Here is a 14,319-nt window from a genome sequence, read left to right on the forward strand (position 1 = left end):
TTATATCATTATCATCCACATATAAGTGATATTATATGATATTTGTCTTTGTCTGGCTTACTGCACTTAGTATGATAATCTCTAGGTCCATCCATTCAAATAATGTGTGCTGCAAATCACATTATTTCATTCTTTTTTATGGCTGAGTAATATTCCAGTGTGTGTGTGTGTGTGTGTGTGTGTGTGTGTGTGTGTGTGTGTGTGTATACACACACACCACATCTTTATCCATTCATCTGTTGATGGACATTTAGGTTGCATCTTGTCTTGGCTATTGTAAATAGTGCTGCAGTGACCATTGGGGTGCATGTATCTTTTTGACTTATGGTTTTCTTCAGATATATGCCCAGGAGTGGGATTGCTGGATCATATGGTAGAGCTATTTTTAGATTTTTTTTTTTTTTTTTGCGGTACGCGGGCCTCTCACTGTTGTGGCCTCTCCTGTTGTGGAGCACAGGCTCCGGATGCACAGGCTCAGCGGCCATGGCTCACGGGCCCAGCCGCTCTGCGGCATGTGGGATCTTCTCGGACCGGGGCACGAACCCGTGTCCCCTGCATCGGCAGGCGGACTCTCAACCACTGCGCCACCAGGGGAGCCCTCTTTTTAGATATATGAGGCCCCTGAATACTGTTCCCCATAGTGGCTGTACCAATTTACATTCCCACCAATAGTGTAGGAGGGTTCCTTTTTCTCAACACCCTCTCCAGCATTTATTATTTGTAGACTTTTTGATGGTGGCCATTCTGACCGGAGTGAGGTGATACCTCATTTTTGTTTTGATATGCATTTCTCTAATGATTAGGGATGCTGAGTATTTTTTCATGTGTCTTTTGGCCATCTGTATGTCTGCTTTGCAGAAATGTCTATTTAGATCTTGTGCCCATTTTTTGATTGGATTTTTTGTTTTTGTTTTTGAGCTATATGAGCTGTTTGTGTATTTTGGAAATTAATCCCTGTCAGTGGCATCATTTGCAAATATTTTTTCCCATTCTGTAGGTTGTCTTTTTGTTTTGTTTATGGTTTCCTTTGCTGTGTAAAAGCTTTTGGAGTTTAATTAGGTCCCATTTAAAAAAGTTTTGTTTTTATTTCCATTGCTGTAGGAGATGGATCCAAAATTGCTGTGATTTATGTCGAAGAGTGTTCTGCCTATGTTTTCCTCTAGGAGTTTTATAGTATTCGGTCTTACATTTAGGTCTTTAATTAATTTTGAATTTATTCTTGTATATGGTGTTAGAGAATGTCCTAATTTCATTCTTTCTCATATAGCTGTCTAGTTTCCCCAGCACCACTTATTGAAGAGGCTGTCCTTTCTTCATTGTAAATTCCTGCCTCCTTTGTTGTAGATTAATTGACCATGGGTGCATAGGTTAATTTTTGAAGACCGTATTTTCCATAGGTACAGCATTATAAATATGAAAATCATCAGAAAAATAAATAAAAATGAAAAAGGTACATTTATACATATTTGTTATGTGTATAACACCAAATGCTGAATGGAAAAAGTATTATTAAATTAGTATTAAATTAAAATTATTATTATTTTTTAAAATATTGTTTTCTTATTTAATGCAATGATGGGTTTTAGAGAATTCAAATGATATTTTTACTGAGATAGCAAGACCATATCTTAATTCAAATGATTCTTTGATGGTGAAATGAAACAATATAAGGAAATATTTAAAAATTAAAGTATAGTTGATTTAAAATATTATATTAGTTTCAGGCATACAACATAGTAATTCAGTGTTTTTATAGACTATAATCCACTTAAAGTTACTATAAAATTTTGGCTAAATTCCCTATCTGTACAATATATCCATATATCTTATTTATTACATAAAGTAGTTATGTAATAAATAGTAGTAGTTTGTACCTTTTAATCCTCTACCCCTATCTTGCCTCTCCAAAAGAAATCCAAAATAATATTGCAATGATTTATGTTAAGGAGTGTCCTGCCTATGTTTTATTCTAAGAGTTTTATGGTTTCCAGTCTTACATTTAGGTCTTCAATCCATTTTGCATTTTTCTTTGTATATGGTGTGAAAAAATGTTCTAATTTTATTCTTTTACATGTAGCTGTCCAGTTTTCCCAGCACTACTTATTGAAGAGTCTGTCTTTTTCCCATTGTATATTCTTGCCTCCTTTGTCGAAGATTAATTGACCATATGTGTGTGGGCCTATTTCTGGACTCTCTGTTGTGTTCTGTGGATCTTTGTTTCTGTTTTTGTGCCAGTGCCATACTGTTTTGATTACTGTAGCTTTATAGTATAGTCTGAAGTCAGGGAGCAAGATACCTCCAGCTTTGTTCTTTTTTCTCAAGATTGCTTTGGCTATTCAGGGTCTTTTTTGGTTCCATATCAATTTTAGGATTATTTGTTCTAGTTCTGTAAAAAACGTCATGGGTATTTTGATAGGAATTGCGTTAAATCTGTAGATTGCTTTGGATAATATGGACATTTTAACAGTATTAATTCTTCTAATACGTAAACATGGGATACCTTTCCTTTCTTGTTATCATCTTCAATTTCCTTCATCAGTGTTTTATAGTTTTCAGAGTGTACATCTTTCACTTCCTTGGTTAAGTTTATTTATTAGGTGTTTATTCTTTTTGGTGAAATTTAAACAGAATTGTTTTCTTGCTTTCTCTTATAGTTCATTATTAGTGTATAGAAGAGTAACAGATTTCTGTCTATTAATTTTGTGTCCTGCAACTTTACTGAATTCATTCGTTTTAATAGTTTTTCTGGTGGAGACTTTAGGCTTTTCTATATGTGTATCATGTCATCTTCAAATAGTGGCAATTTTACTTCTTCCCTTCCATTTTGGATGCCTTTTATTTCTTTTTCTTGTCTGGATGATCTGTCCCTTGATGTAAGTGGTGGGTTAAATTCCCCTACTGTTACTGTATTATTGTTAATTTCTCCCTTTATGTCTATTAATACTTGCTCTATATATTTAGGTGCTCCCATGTTAGGTGCATATATGTTTACACACGTTATATCCTCTTCTTCGATTGACCCTTTTATTATTACGTGGTGCCCTTCTTTGTCTTTTTGTTATAGACTTCATTTTAAAGCCTACTTTGTCTGATAAGAGTTTGCTACACCAGCTTTCCTTTTGTTTCCGTTTACATGGAATATCTTTTTCCATTCTCTCCCTTTCAGTCTGTGTGCATCTTTAGCTCTGAAGTCTCTTGCAGGCAACATATAGGTATGTCTTTTTTTTTTTTATCCAGTCACCCTATATCTTTTTTTTTTTGAAACCATTTAAAAAATTGAGGTATAGTTAATTTACAATGTTGTGTTAGCTTCAGGTGTACAGCACAGTGATTGTTTACCTACATATGTATATTCTTTTTAAGATTCTTTTCCATTATAGGTTATTACCAGATATCAAATATAGTTCCCTCTCCTATACAGTAGGTCCTTGTTGCTTCACTCTGTATCTTTAGATTGGAGCATTTGGTCCATTGACAATTAAAGTGACTACAGATAGGTATACCCTTAGTGCCATTTTGTTACTTGTTTTCTGGTTGTTTTTTATAGTTCTTCTCTGTTCTTTTCTTCTTTTAGTCTATTCCCTTTAGCGTTATAATTGTGTTCCTTTCTCTCTAGATTTTGTGTATCTGTTTTAGGTTTTTGATTTGTAGTTACCCTGCGGTTCATATATGTTGACCTATAGCTATATCTACTTTTTTTCAAACTGGTAGTCATTTAAGTTCAGACACATTCAAAAAGATCCACGTTTTTTCATCCCCTCTCCATGTTTTGTGCTTTTGAGGTTGTATTTTATATCTCAGTTTCTAAGTAAGTAAGTCCCACTGATTTTCAATACAGTTAAGGGGACTTGTCTTCCTGGTGTGGGACCACAGGGCTGGGTTGTCTAACATGTATCTCAAATCCCTCATTCCCTAGGGAGGATCCCTGACTCTCTGATATCCCCTTCCTCTTCTGTGTCCCCTTCTAGGGACACAGGTTCCGACCTGATCTCTTCTCCCTTCCTGCCCACCTCTGTGTGCATCTTTTTTTACAGCCTTGGTTGTAAATAGAAGCGACTTTTTTCTAGTCTCCAGGGTGTTTTCAGCTAGAGTTGCTCCACCTGTAGATGTATAGATGTTTTTCTGATGAGTTCGTAGGGCAGGTGAGCTCAGCACCTTACTTCTCTGCCATCTTGATTTCCCCAGTCATAAAAATTATTATATAAATGTTTTGTTTGATTTTTTTAAAGATGTTATTCATTTTAGCTTATTCTTATTTAAGTATAGGCTGTTGAAACTGGGTTTGAGAATGCCTTTTTTTCCCTAGTGACTTTCCTTGTAGTGAGGATAGGTATTCTTCATTTTTCTGAGGACCTTCAGTGTCTCTTCTTCAAAATTAGTCATTTGTTCAAGGGGCGGGTGATAGTGGTAGTGGTATTGGGGGGGAGTTTTCATATCATTGATGTCTCTATTCATCCTTTGCCCCTTGTTTTGTTGACATTAAACACCTATGCGAATAGCGTCCTTTCTCAATTATTTATAACTAACTTTTCTGGAAATTTCTTCAGTGGTTCTCTGTTGGAGTTTGTGCCTTTCCCTTAAACTTTAATGATTTTACGACTAGTTTTCCTTAGAAATAATCAAATCATCCTTTGCTCATGGTTAAATATTTATTATCAAAGTTGATTGTAAGCATTTGGGAGAGAGATGATGCCTTGTGGAAAATGTTACTTATTACTACCTTGTAAATCAGCTCCTCAAATTCTCTTGTTACTATTTGTTGCATTGGCCAGGTGCCTTATACCCGGTATGATGTCAGCAGAGTTTATTGCCATTGTTAGGCATTTGTAAGTATAATCATTGCTATGATTCTTAATATGGTGTTACTATCTATCATAAAGTAGATCTTGAAATGACAGTCAGTCACATATGTCCTGTATTTCACTACACATGAAAAACCTTCTTGGTGGCATTAATAATATTGATGGTTTTTATGATGGATGAACTTTTACTGTATACGAGGTACGGTTCTGAAGGCTTTATATGTTCTAATTTGATCCTTCCCCAATTGAGATTCTTATCCCTATTTCACTAATGGGGAAATTGAAGCACAGGCACATTGGATAGCTTGGTCAAGATTACGTGTTTCTGCAGGGTGGTATCACAGTTCTGACACAGAGGTTAGACTTCTAAGAGCACGCTCTAGTTATTCTGGATTAGAATTCAAGAAAACATTGCTCTAGTCCCATCTTCATTTTGGGCACGTAATATTACAGTATTTACTAATAGATGAGGCAGCTGGGTCCCAGAGATTAAATTAGTGGAGGAGAAGTCAAATCTTAGTGTGGTGGGTTTTTTTTTTTTGTTTTTTTTTTGTTTTTTTACTCTTGTTTCTCTTTTACACATTGCTAACATCTGAGAATACTGGTAAGTTTCAGGATATCTTATTAGCTGATTCTGTATTTTCTAAGTCACTTATTAATGAAATTGAATCCCATTGAACTGGAGGAGAACTCTGATGTCTTTAAATTTTTTCTTTCAAACTTGGTGTTCTGAGTGATAACTAGCTTTTTAATTGGTTTCCCCTTGAGTTTCCGATCAAGTTTGACTTATTCAGTGATGGTAATCACATGTAGTTATACACGTAGGCCCAAATTATTATTATTTTTTGTCCTATCTTTTCCAGAACATTTTCTTCTATGCTAAATAACAGAAATAAATATAACTTCACATCTTAAAACCAGTGCATGAAAGGTGGCAATTAGTAGAAATACGCTGTCTGTTTAGCCTTTTGTTTCCAAGGCATAGAACACGAATAAAAGAACTTTTTGTAAGCTTATTCCTGATAAAATTTCTTTGAAATAAAACATTTATATTTAGTGTGGGAAATAATTGGTGAGAGAATAGTTGAACATAATAGGACTTGTTATAGTCATTCCTTTTCTGCTGACAGATAAATGTAACCTTCAGATGAAACTGGCAAAGCTTATTGTTTGCCATAAAACAATGAGCAGGGCTGTAATATAAAGAATCCTCAAATTAAGCAAAAGCAGCCATTATTTTGTAAAGAGATAATTTAAGTTTACCATGTACTTCATTTTTTTAGTGGGGATGATGCATTTAATTTCTAAGTCTTCCCTAGCAAAATAGAAACAAGAGAAGAAAAAGGTGAAATAAAGAGTATGTAAAGGGCTTCCCTGGTGGTGCAGTAGTTGGGAGTCCGCCTGCCGATGCGGGGGACACGGGTTCGTGTCCCGGTCCGGAAAGATCCCATATGCCGCGGAGCGGCTGGGCCCATGAGCCGTGGCCGCTGAGCCTGCGCATCCGGAGCCTGTGCTCCGCAACGGGAGAGGCCACAACAGTGAGAGGCCCACGTACCGCCAAAAAAAAAAAAAAGAGTATGTAAATGTTATTTGGTGTTTATAGAACTTTAGATTCAAAGTGTAAGTTTTGCAACTAACCAAACTTTCTACAGTTCTTTAGAAGGAACAGTTATGTTTTCTAGGTTTTTTTAACCACATTTTCACCTAATCCACTTAGTGATTAATTTACATGGCTAATATTTTTGTTGGGAACAGAATTAATGAAAACGTTTTCCTCTGAATTTTATTAAGCATTCCATCATTCTGTTTACCTTATGAAAGAATAAGTAGCTAAAATATGGGTATATTAAAGATGGTAATGATAGAACTAATCAATTAGTTTGAAGTGTAAAAAATGGTCAGATTTTGGAAAATATGTATTCTGAAATCACTTTTCCCCCATAAGTGTAATATGACATGTTAAATAATCTAGATTGTAGCTGTATACTATCACCAGTATAGCTTGCTCTTTCATCGGGATAATAATCTATATCAGGAAAGTATTCTTGTTCTCACTGTCAGATCTACAGATTCCATATAAATATACCTCCTTGACGTATCTGTAAGTCCTTTTATTGCTCTATTCCAATTTTGAATTTTTGTGATACTCGTGAGATCACTCTAAAAAAACCTTTGCTGTGCTGTCAGTTAATTAATTCCGTTGCCACATTATTTTAGAGCCTGCTAAATGTCAGGCACTATTTTAGCTTTGAGGATACGGCAATAGTCAAAACAAGCAAAAATTCTGCCCTTAAGAAACTCATGAAAGAATGCTCAACGTCATTAATCATTAGAGAAGTGCAAGTCAAAACAGCAATGAGATATCACCCCACACCAGTCAGAATGGCCGTCATTAAAAAATCTACAAACAATAAATGCTGGAGAGGGTGTAGAGAAAAGGGAACCCTCTTGCACTATTGGTGGGAATGTAAATTGATACAGCCACTATGGAGAACAGTATGGAGGTTCCTTAAAAAAACTAGAAATAGAACTACCATACGACCCAGCAATCCCGCTACTGGGCGTATACCCTGAGAAAACCATAATTCAAAAAGAGTCATGTACCACAATGTTCACTGCAGCACTATTTACAATAGCCAGGAGATGGAAGCAACCTAAGTGTCCATCGACAGATGAATGGATAAAGAAGATGTGGCACATATATACAATGGGATATTACTCAGCCATAAAAAGAAACGAAATTGAGTTATTTGTAGTGAGGTGGGTGGACCTAGAATCTGTCATACAGAGTGAAGTAAGTCAGAAAGAGAAAAAACAAATGCCGTATGCTAACACATGTATATGGAATCTAAAAAAGAAAAAATTTTCATGAAGATGGGATGGGAATAAAGATGCAGACCTACTAGAGAATGGACTTGAGGACACGGGGAGGGGGAAGGGTAAGCTGGAAAAAAGTGAGAGAGTGGCATGGACATATATACACTACCAAATGTAAATTAATTTTTTATGTAAGTTTTGATGATGAAGCCATATTTGGTAGAATTTAGGTTCATGAGACTAGTACTAGTGATCTAATGGTGTCGAGATTGGTTTTATAGCTCAGTTTAAATGTGTCCTTCAGATATGCATGTAAAAGGTCCTTATTGGGTCGTGTGAATTAAGATTTGGGAAGGTTCATATTGCCCTCTCCCTGCTGTGCACAATCTGACTGGTACGTCTGTCTAACCTGGTGGCCATCTACTAGCCAGAAGGGTAAGCTTCGGATTCTAACTGTTGAGCTGTATTTGAATCCTTAGCTCTGTCATTTATTGACTTTATGAGGAGGGGCAAGTTAACCCGGGCCTCAGTGTTCTCATTATAATACGAGGAAGATAATATCACCTACGTTAGGTAGGACTAGATTAGGTATTATATATTACATGCATTTCATCCTGTCTGGTCCGTAGCGAGAGATCAATAAATATTAAAGATTATGCTATTGCTGATCGTTCCTTTTATATTACTACTAGTATTCTTATCATTAAATCAGTGGTGATCAGCACATTTAGAAACATGTTGAAACGTTTAGTTGTGCTGTGCCTTGAAAATGCAGCAAAAATGCATCATTAACTTGGGACTCTATTAGGCCTACTTTTTGGAGTGAGCCTCAGAGCAGAACTTGTCTTTAATGTGTGTTTTGATAAAAATAGGCATGTTTTCTTACCCATTTCTGTTTACTGAAGCTTGACAAAGTTTTACAATTTTCTGGTCTTCAAATACCAAATAAATGTTATTTTGCTGAGAGACTCACACCATTACTAATCATTTTAGTAATGATCCTTGTATCTAATACGTACTTGGTATAGAAGATACAAATCTCAACTTGAGATAACATTTTTCTTAATTTTTTGGAAAACATTTTGTATAGCTTGTGGAACCGTGTCTGCTTTAATTAGAAAAGGCAGGAATAGTTTGGTGTGTTATTTTTTTTTCCTTGTTCCTCAGTCCATTGGTACAATTTATTTTCATGTTGGAAGAGTGAGCATTATTATCATCATTGTATCCAAATGTTATATTTTCTACTTTTCAGTGATCTGTGGTAAAATATGAGTTACTGATGTGGAAGAAAATAAAATAGTTTTTACTTGGTGACAAATGAAGTAGTGTGACAGGGGCACCCATAGTGAACACTGTAATCGTCTGCATGACTCTGCAGTTTAACCTGTGAACTCACAGGCCTTCAAAAATGTATCTCTGGTACATAGTTTGCTAGGACATTACATGCTAGCTAAAAAGCAGGTAAAATACTGTGTTTTAAAAATATGATGTAATACATTTCTTATTGTGAATATCTAATGGGGAACTTTGAATTCGGATACTTTGCACCAATGGTAATGACTTTAAAGGGGATGCTGTTGGTAGATGAATTAGCCCTGCTCATTTCCAGATCTTTTTAGCTTCTCTTTTCCTTGTAACTCGCCCCGCCCGGTGGTCTCCTGTTCCCTTTTACGTGAAGACTAATCTCTTTAGTCACATAATTTCTAAACGCTTATGAAGTATTTTTTGTGCAAGTCATGTTTCATAACTTAGTAAGATAAGAAATTGCAAAACATAACCTCATAATGTACAAAAGTGCAGTCCTTTCTCTGGGGCTATGATAAATTTTCGGAAGTGCTACTGTTGATTCTCAAATATGAGATAAGATGTTTTATTGAACTGTAAAAACAAAGCAATTGAAATTTGTTTTTAGAATTTTTGTCTTCATTCTTAATTCAGGATATTTCCATTGTTTTCATGGATTTAGGGAATATTAGGACTAAAAGGTACTTTAGAGGTAATGTTTGAAGTGCTTCACTTTAGAAAGTCATGTGCGAAAGACTGCGTAGATGGTTAACAGGTGGATGCATTTATGTTTCCCTTGTCTCCTGGTGCGTAGCACATTGCTCTGCTGTGTTACTCTACTGTCTTTACCTGACTCTTCCTTTTTAATTTATTCTTAATTCCATCCAATGAGGACTTGTCTTTTCCTCTTAGACTCTCCTTCTGTCATTTGTTAGTGATATTTTTTTACCTGCAGAGTTATTTCTTCACTGTGGCTATTACCTGTCCTCTAGGTCGAGGCTGTCCAATATAGGAGCCACCAGCCACATGTGGCTATTTAAATTTTAAATAAAACTAATTAAAATGAAATAATATTAAAGGTTTCTTTCTTCGTATCAGTGTCACATTTCAAGTGGTTAATATAGGTACATGTAGCTTAGTGGTTACTGTATTGGATAGCACAGTTAGAGAACATTTCTGTGATCACAGCAAGTTAGATTATAAGCTTTTTGAGGGCAAGGGACCATTTATGTTAGCATTAAGAACATAAAATATGGACTTTTGATAAGTATTTTAGAATGTGTGAATGAAAACATACCCATGCCAAATTTTTTGTTTTGAATTTTTCTTTTCTTTTGAACCATTTTATGATCAAAGAGAAATCAGCAATTTGGTATTTTTAATTTACATATTGTATGTGATATGTATCATGTACCACTTATCATACCATAAACAGGAATCTTGTAGGTTTAAGGTTATAGGGATACTTTTGCGTCATGTTCCTTGTGTTGCCAGCCATTGAGGTAATGTGTATTTTAAATACTTACGCTTTTTTTTTTTTTTAATTTTAAGTTATGACGGTGACTCCTTGATGATCATTCCTTGGCATGAACATAAACACCGAGATAAAGATTGGTGTGAGGAGTTGGAGTGCAGGTAAGAAAGAACCAGCGTGAAAGCTCTTCATTTCTTTGCGGGTTGGATGAATAGAAGGCCCTGTGCAGGTGGTGTTGGTGGATGGTCATTTATTTGATGGTGGCCCAGCTTGAGAGTTTGAGTGAAGTTTTTTTAAAAACTTGACTTTACTCAAGGTATGTTAAAAATTCTTTTAATGGAAAAATGTTAAATGCTCCAAAGGAATTATTCTACAAGTGGTCCTTGTAGAACAACTCTTTTCATTTTGGGGTATTCCTTTTTACTCTTTGACATATACAGGTATATTTTTCGTAGTTGTTTTTATGATATGTGTGCAATTTTGTTCTTGATTCAGTTTTAATTTTCACTTTTATACGACTTAGCCATGGAAAGAACATGGAGGCATCAGGTCGCACAGAAGGGGGTGGGAGATGAGGTGTGGGGCTGAAATTCCTGATGAGGAGCATTGGAACCCCTTTATCCCGCACTCCTCAAAGTCTGGGGAATACTCCCTGCTCGTTTTACATTTGATATGAATCATCTTATGCCTTTGGATTTTTTAAAAACTGTGTGTATGAACTATCTGTCTGATAAATGTTAAATAAAAGCCCTAACCAGTAGTACGGTCATTGCAAGTGAAAAATTTTTTTAACTTTTTATTTTATATTGGAGTTGAGCCGATTAACAATGTTGTGATAGTTTCAGGTGCACAGCAAAGCAACTCAGCCATACATATACATGTATCCGTTCTCCCCCAGACTCCCCTCCCAGCCAGGCTGCCACATAACACTGAACAGAGTTCCCTGTGCTATACAGTAGGTCCTTGTTGGTTATCCTTTTTAAATATAGTAGTGTGTACATGTCAATCCCAAACTCCTTAACTATCCCTTCCTCCACCCTTCCTCCCCACCCCGTAACCATAAGTTCATTCTCTAAGTCTGTGAGTCTGTTTCTGTTATGTAAATATGTTCATTTGTATCATTTCTTTTTAGATTCCACATATAAGTGATATCATACGATATTTCTCTTTCTCTGTCTGACTTACTTCACTCAGTATGACAATCTCTAGGTCCATCCATGTTGCTGCAAATGGCATTATTTCATTCTTTTTTTATGGCTGAGTAATATTCCATTGTATATATGTACCACATCTTCTTTATCCATTCCTCTGTCGATGGACATTTAGGTTACTTCCATGGCTTGGCTATTGTAAACAGTGCTGCAGTGAACATTGGGGTGCATGTATCCTTTTGGACCATGTTTTTCTCCAGATATATGCCCAGGAATGGGATTGCAGGGTCATATGATAGCTCTGTTTCTAGTGTTTTAAGGAACCTCCATACTGTTCTCCATAGTGGCTGTACCAATTTACACTCTCACCAACGGTGTAGGAGGGTTCCCTTCTCTCAACACCCTCTTCAGCATTTACTGTTTGTGGATTTTTGATGATAGCCATTTTGACTGGTGTGAGGTGATATATCATTGTAGTTTTGATTTGCATTTCTCTACTCGTTAGCGATGTTGAACATCTTTTCTTGTGCCTCTTGGCCATCTCTATGTCTTCCTTGGAAAAATGTCTATTTAGATCTTCTGTCCATTTTTTGATTGGGTAGTTTGTTTTGATGAGATTTAGCCACATGAGCTGTTTGTAGATTTTGGAGACTAATCTGTTCTCGGTCACATCATTTGCAAATATTTCCTCCCAACCTGTGTGTTGTCTTTTCATTTTGTTTATGGTTTCCTTTGCTGTGCAAAAGGTTTTGAGTTTAATTAGGTCCCATTTGTTTATCTTTGTTTTTATTTCCATTACTCTGGGAGACAGATCAGAAAAGGTATTGTATTGCTACGATTTATGGCAGAGAGTGTTCTGCCTATGTTTTCCTCTGGGAGTTTTATAGTGTCTGGTCTCACATTTAGGTCTTTAATCCACTTTTGAGCTTATTTTTGTGTATGGTGTTAGAGAATCATCTAATTTCATTTTTTTACATGTAGCCGTCCAGTTTTCCCAGCGCCGTTTGTTGAAGAGACTGCCCACCATTGTATAGTCTTGCCTCCTCTGTTGTAGATTAATTGACCACAGGTGCCCAGGTTTATTTCTGGGCTTTCTGTCATGTTCCAGTGATCTATAGTTCTGTTTTTGTGCCAGTACCATACTATTTTGATGACTATAGCTTTGTAGTATAGTCTGAAGTCCGGGAGCCTGATTCCTCCAGCTCCATTTTTCTTTCTCAAGATTGCTTTGGCTATTTGGAGTATTTTGTGTCTCCATACACATTTTAAGATTTTTTTGTTCTAGTTCTGTGAAAAATGCCATTGGTAATTTGATAGAAATTGCAGTGAATCTGTAGATTGCCTTGGGTAGTATAGTCATTTTGACAATATTTATTCTTCCAATCCAAGAACATGGTATATCTTTCCATCTGTTTGTGTTTTCTTCGATTTCTTTCATTAGCGTCTTATAGTTTTCAGAGTACAGGTCTTTTGTCTCCTTAGGTAGGTTTATTCCTAGGTATTTTATTCTTTTTGTTGGCAGTGGTAAATGGGAGTGTTTCCTTAATTTCTCTTTCTGATTTTTCATTGTTAGTGTATAGGAATGCAAGAGACTTCTGTGCATTAATTTTATAGCCAGCAACTTTACCAGATTCATTGATGAGCTCTAGTAGTTTTCTGGTGGCATCTTTAGGATTCTCTATGTATAGTATCATGTCATCTGCAAACGGTGACAGTTTAACTTCTTCTTTTCCAATTTGGATTCCTTTTATTTCTTTTTTCCTCTCATTGTCATAGCTAGGACTTCCAAAACTGTGTTGAATAAAAGTAGTGATTGTGGGCATCCTTGTCTTGTTCCTGATCTTAGAGGAAATGCTTACAGCTTTTCACCATTGAGTATGATGCTAGCTGTAGGTTTGTCGTATATGGCCTTTATTATGTTGAGGTAGGTTCCCTCTGTGCCCACTTTCTGGAGAGTTTTTATTATAAATGGTTGTTGAATTTTGTCAGAAATCTTTTCTGCATCTATTGAGATGATCATATGGTTTTTATGCTTCAATTTGTTGATGTGGTGCATTAGGCTGATTGATTTGCAGGTATTGAAGAATCCTTGCATCCCTGGGATAAATCCCACTTGATCATGGTGTATGATCCTTTTAATGTATTGTTGGATTTGAATTGCTAGTATTTTGTTGAGGATTTTTGCATCTAAGTTCAGCAGCGTTATTGGCCTGTAGTTTTCTTTTTTAGTGGTATCTTTGTCTGGTTTTTGTATCAGGATGATGATGGCCTCATAGAATGAGTTTGGAAGCTTTCCTGCAAGTGAAATTTGGAAGCTTTCTTCATGTTAGCACTAATGTTGGCAGTTTCCCTTCATTGTGTATCTTTCACTTTTGATATCTGAGTCAATAGAATATGTAACTCTTAGTTACCTTTTTCTCTCTGATGGCTTTTATTGTAACAGCAATTGAATGTCCTCCTGTGTTTTTGCTATTATTTGCCTTTAAAAAATATTTTTTGAAAATTTTTATTAAAGTTGTATATAGTTGCAAATAGATTAAAGGTTTAAAAGTTTCTGCAAATCTTGTTTAAAAAAAAAAGCAACAACCAAAACCCATACTCCTTTGTTCCCCTTCCTTATATCCTGCTCTCCAGGAGTAACTACTTTCACTTCTTTTAAAGGATTGTTCTGATATTTACTCCAATCTCTGAGTAACATAATTGTTTAGCTACCCCTTGAATTTTTTAGTTCTGGCCATTATCTGTGGACTTGCTTCAGTGCAAGATAATGGTTTAGTTTCTTTTTACTCCA

The 14,319-nt window shown here is 35.8% G+C and overlaps 1 protein-coding gene across 5 annotated transcripts in view; it reads left to right on the plus strand.

Moving 5' to 3' along the window:
- NBAS (neuroblastoma amplified sequence) overlaps positions 1 to 14,319 on the plus strand; it is a 339,068-nt gene that overhangs the window by 110,800 nt on the left and 213,949 nt on the right. For all 5 annotated transcript variants that reach the window (XM_029231716.1, XM_029231717.1, XM_029231719.1 and 2 more), the window contains one exon: positions 10,455 to 10,538. In XM_029231716.1, the coding sequence (XP_029087549.1) occupies positions 10,455 to 10,538 (84 nt within the window). The remainder of the gene's footprint in view (positions 1 to 10,454; positions 10,539 to 14,319) is intronic.

The sequence above is a fragment of the Monodon monoceros genome, unplaced genomic scaffold (genome assembly GCF_005190385.1).
Source record: "Monodon monoceros isolate NGI ecotype Baffin Bay Population unplaced genomic scaffold, NGI_Narwhal_1 Super_Scaffold_19, whole genome shotgun sequence".
In the NCBI taxonomy this organism is placed as follows: Eukaryota; Metazoa; Chordata; class Mammalia; order Artiodactyla; family Monodontidae; genus Monodon; species Monodon monoceros.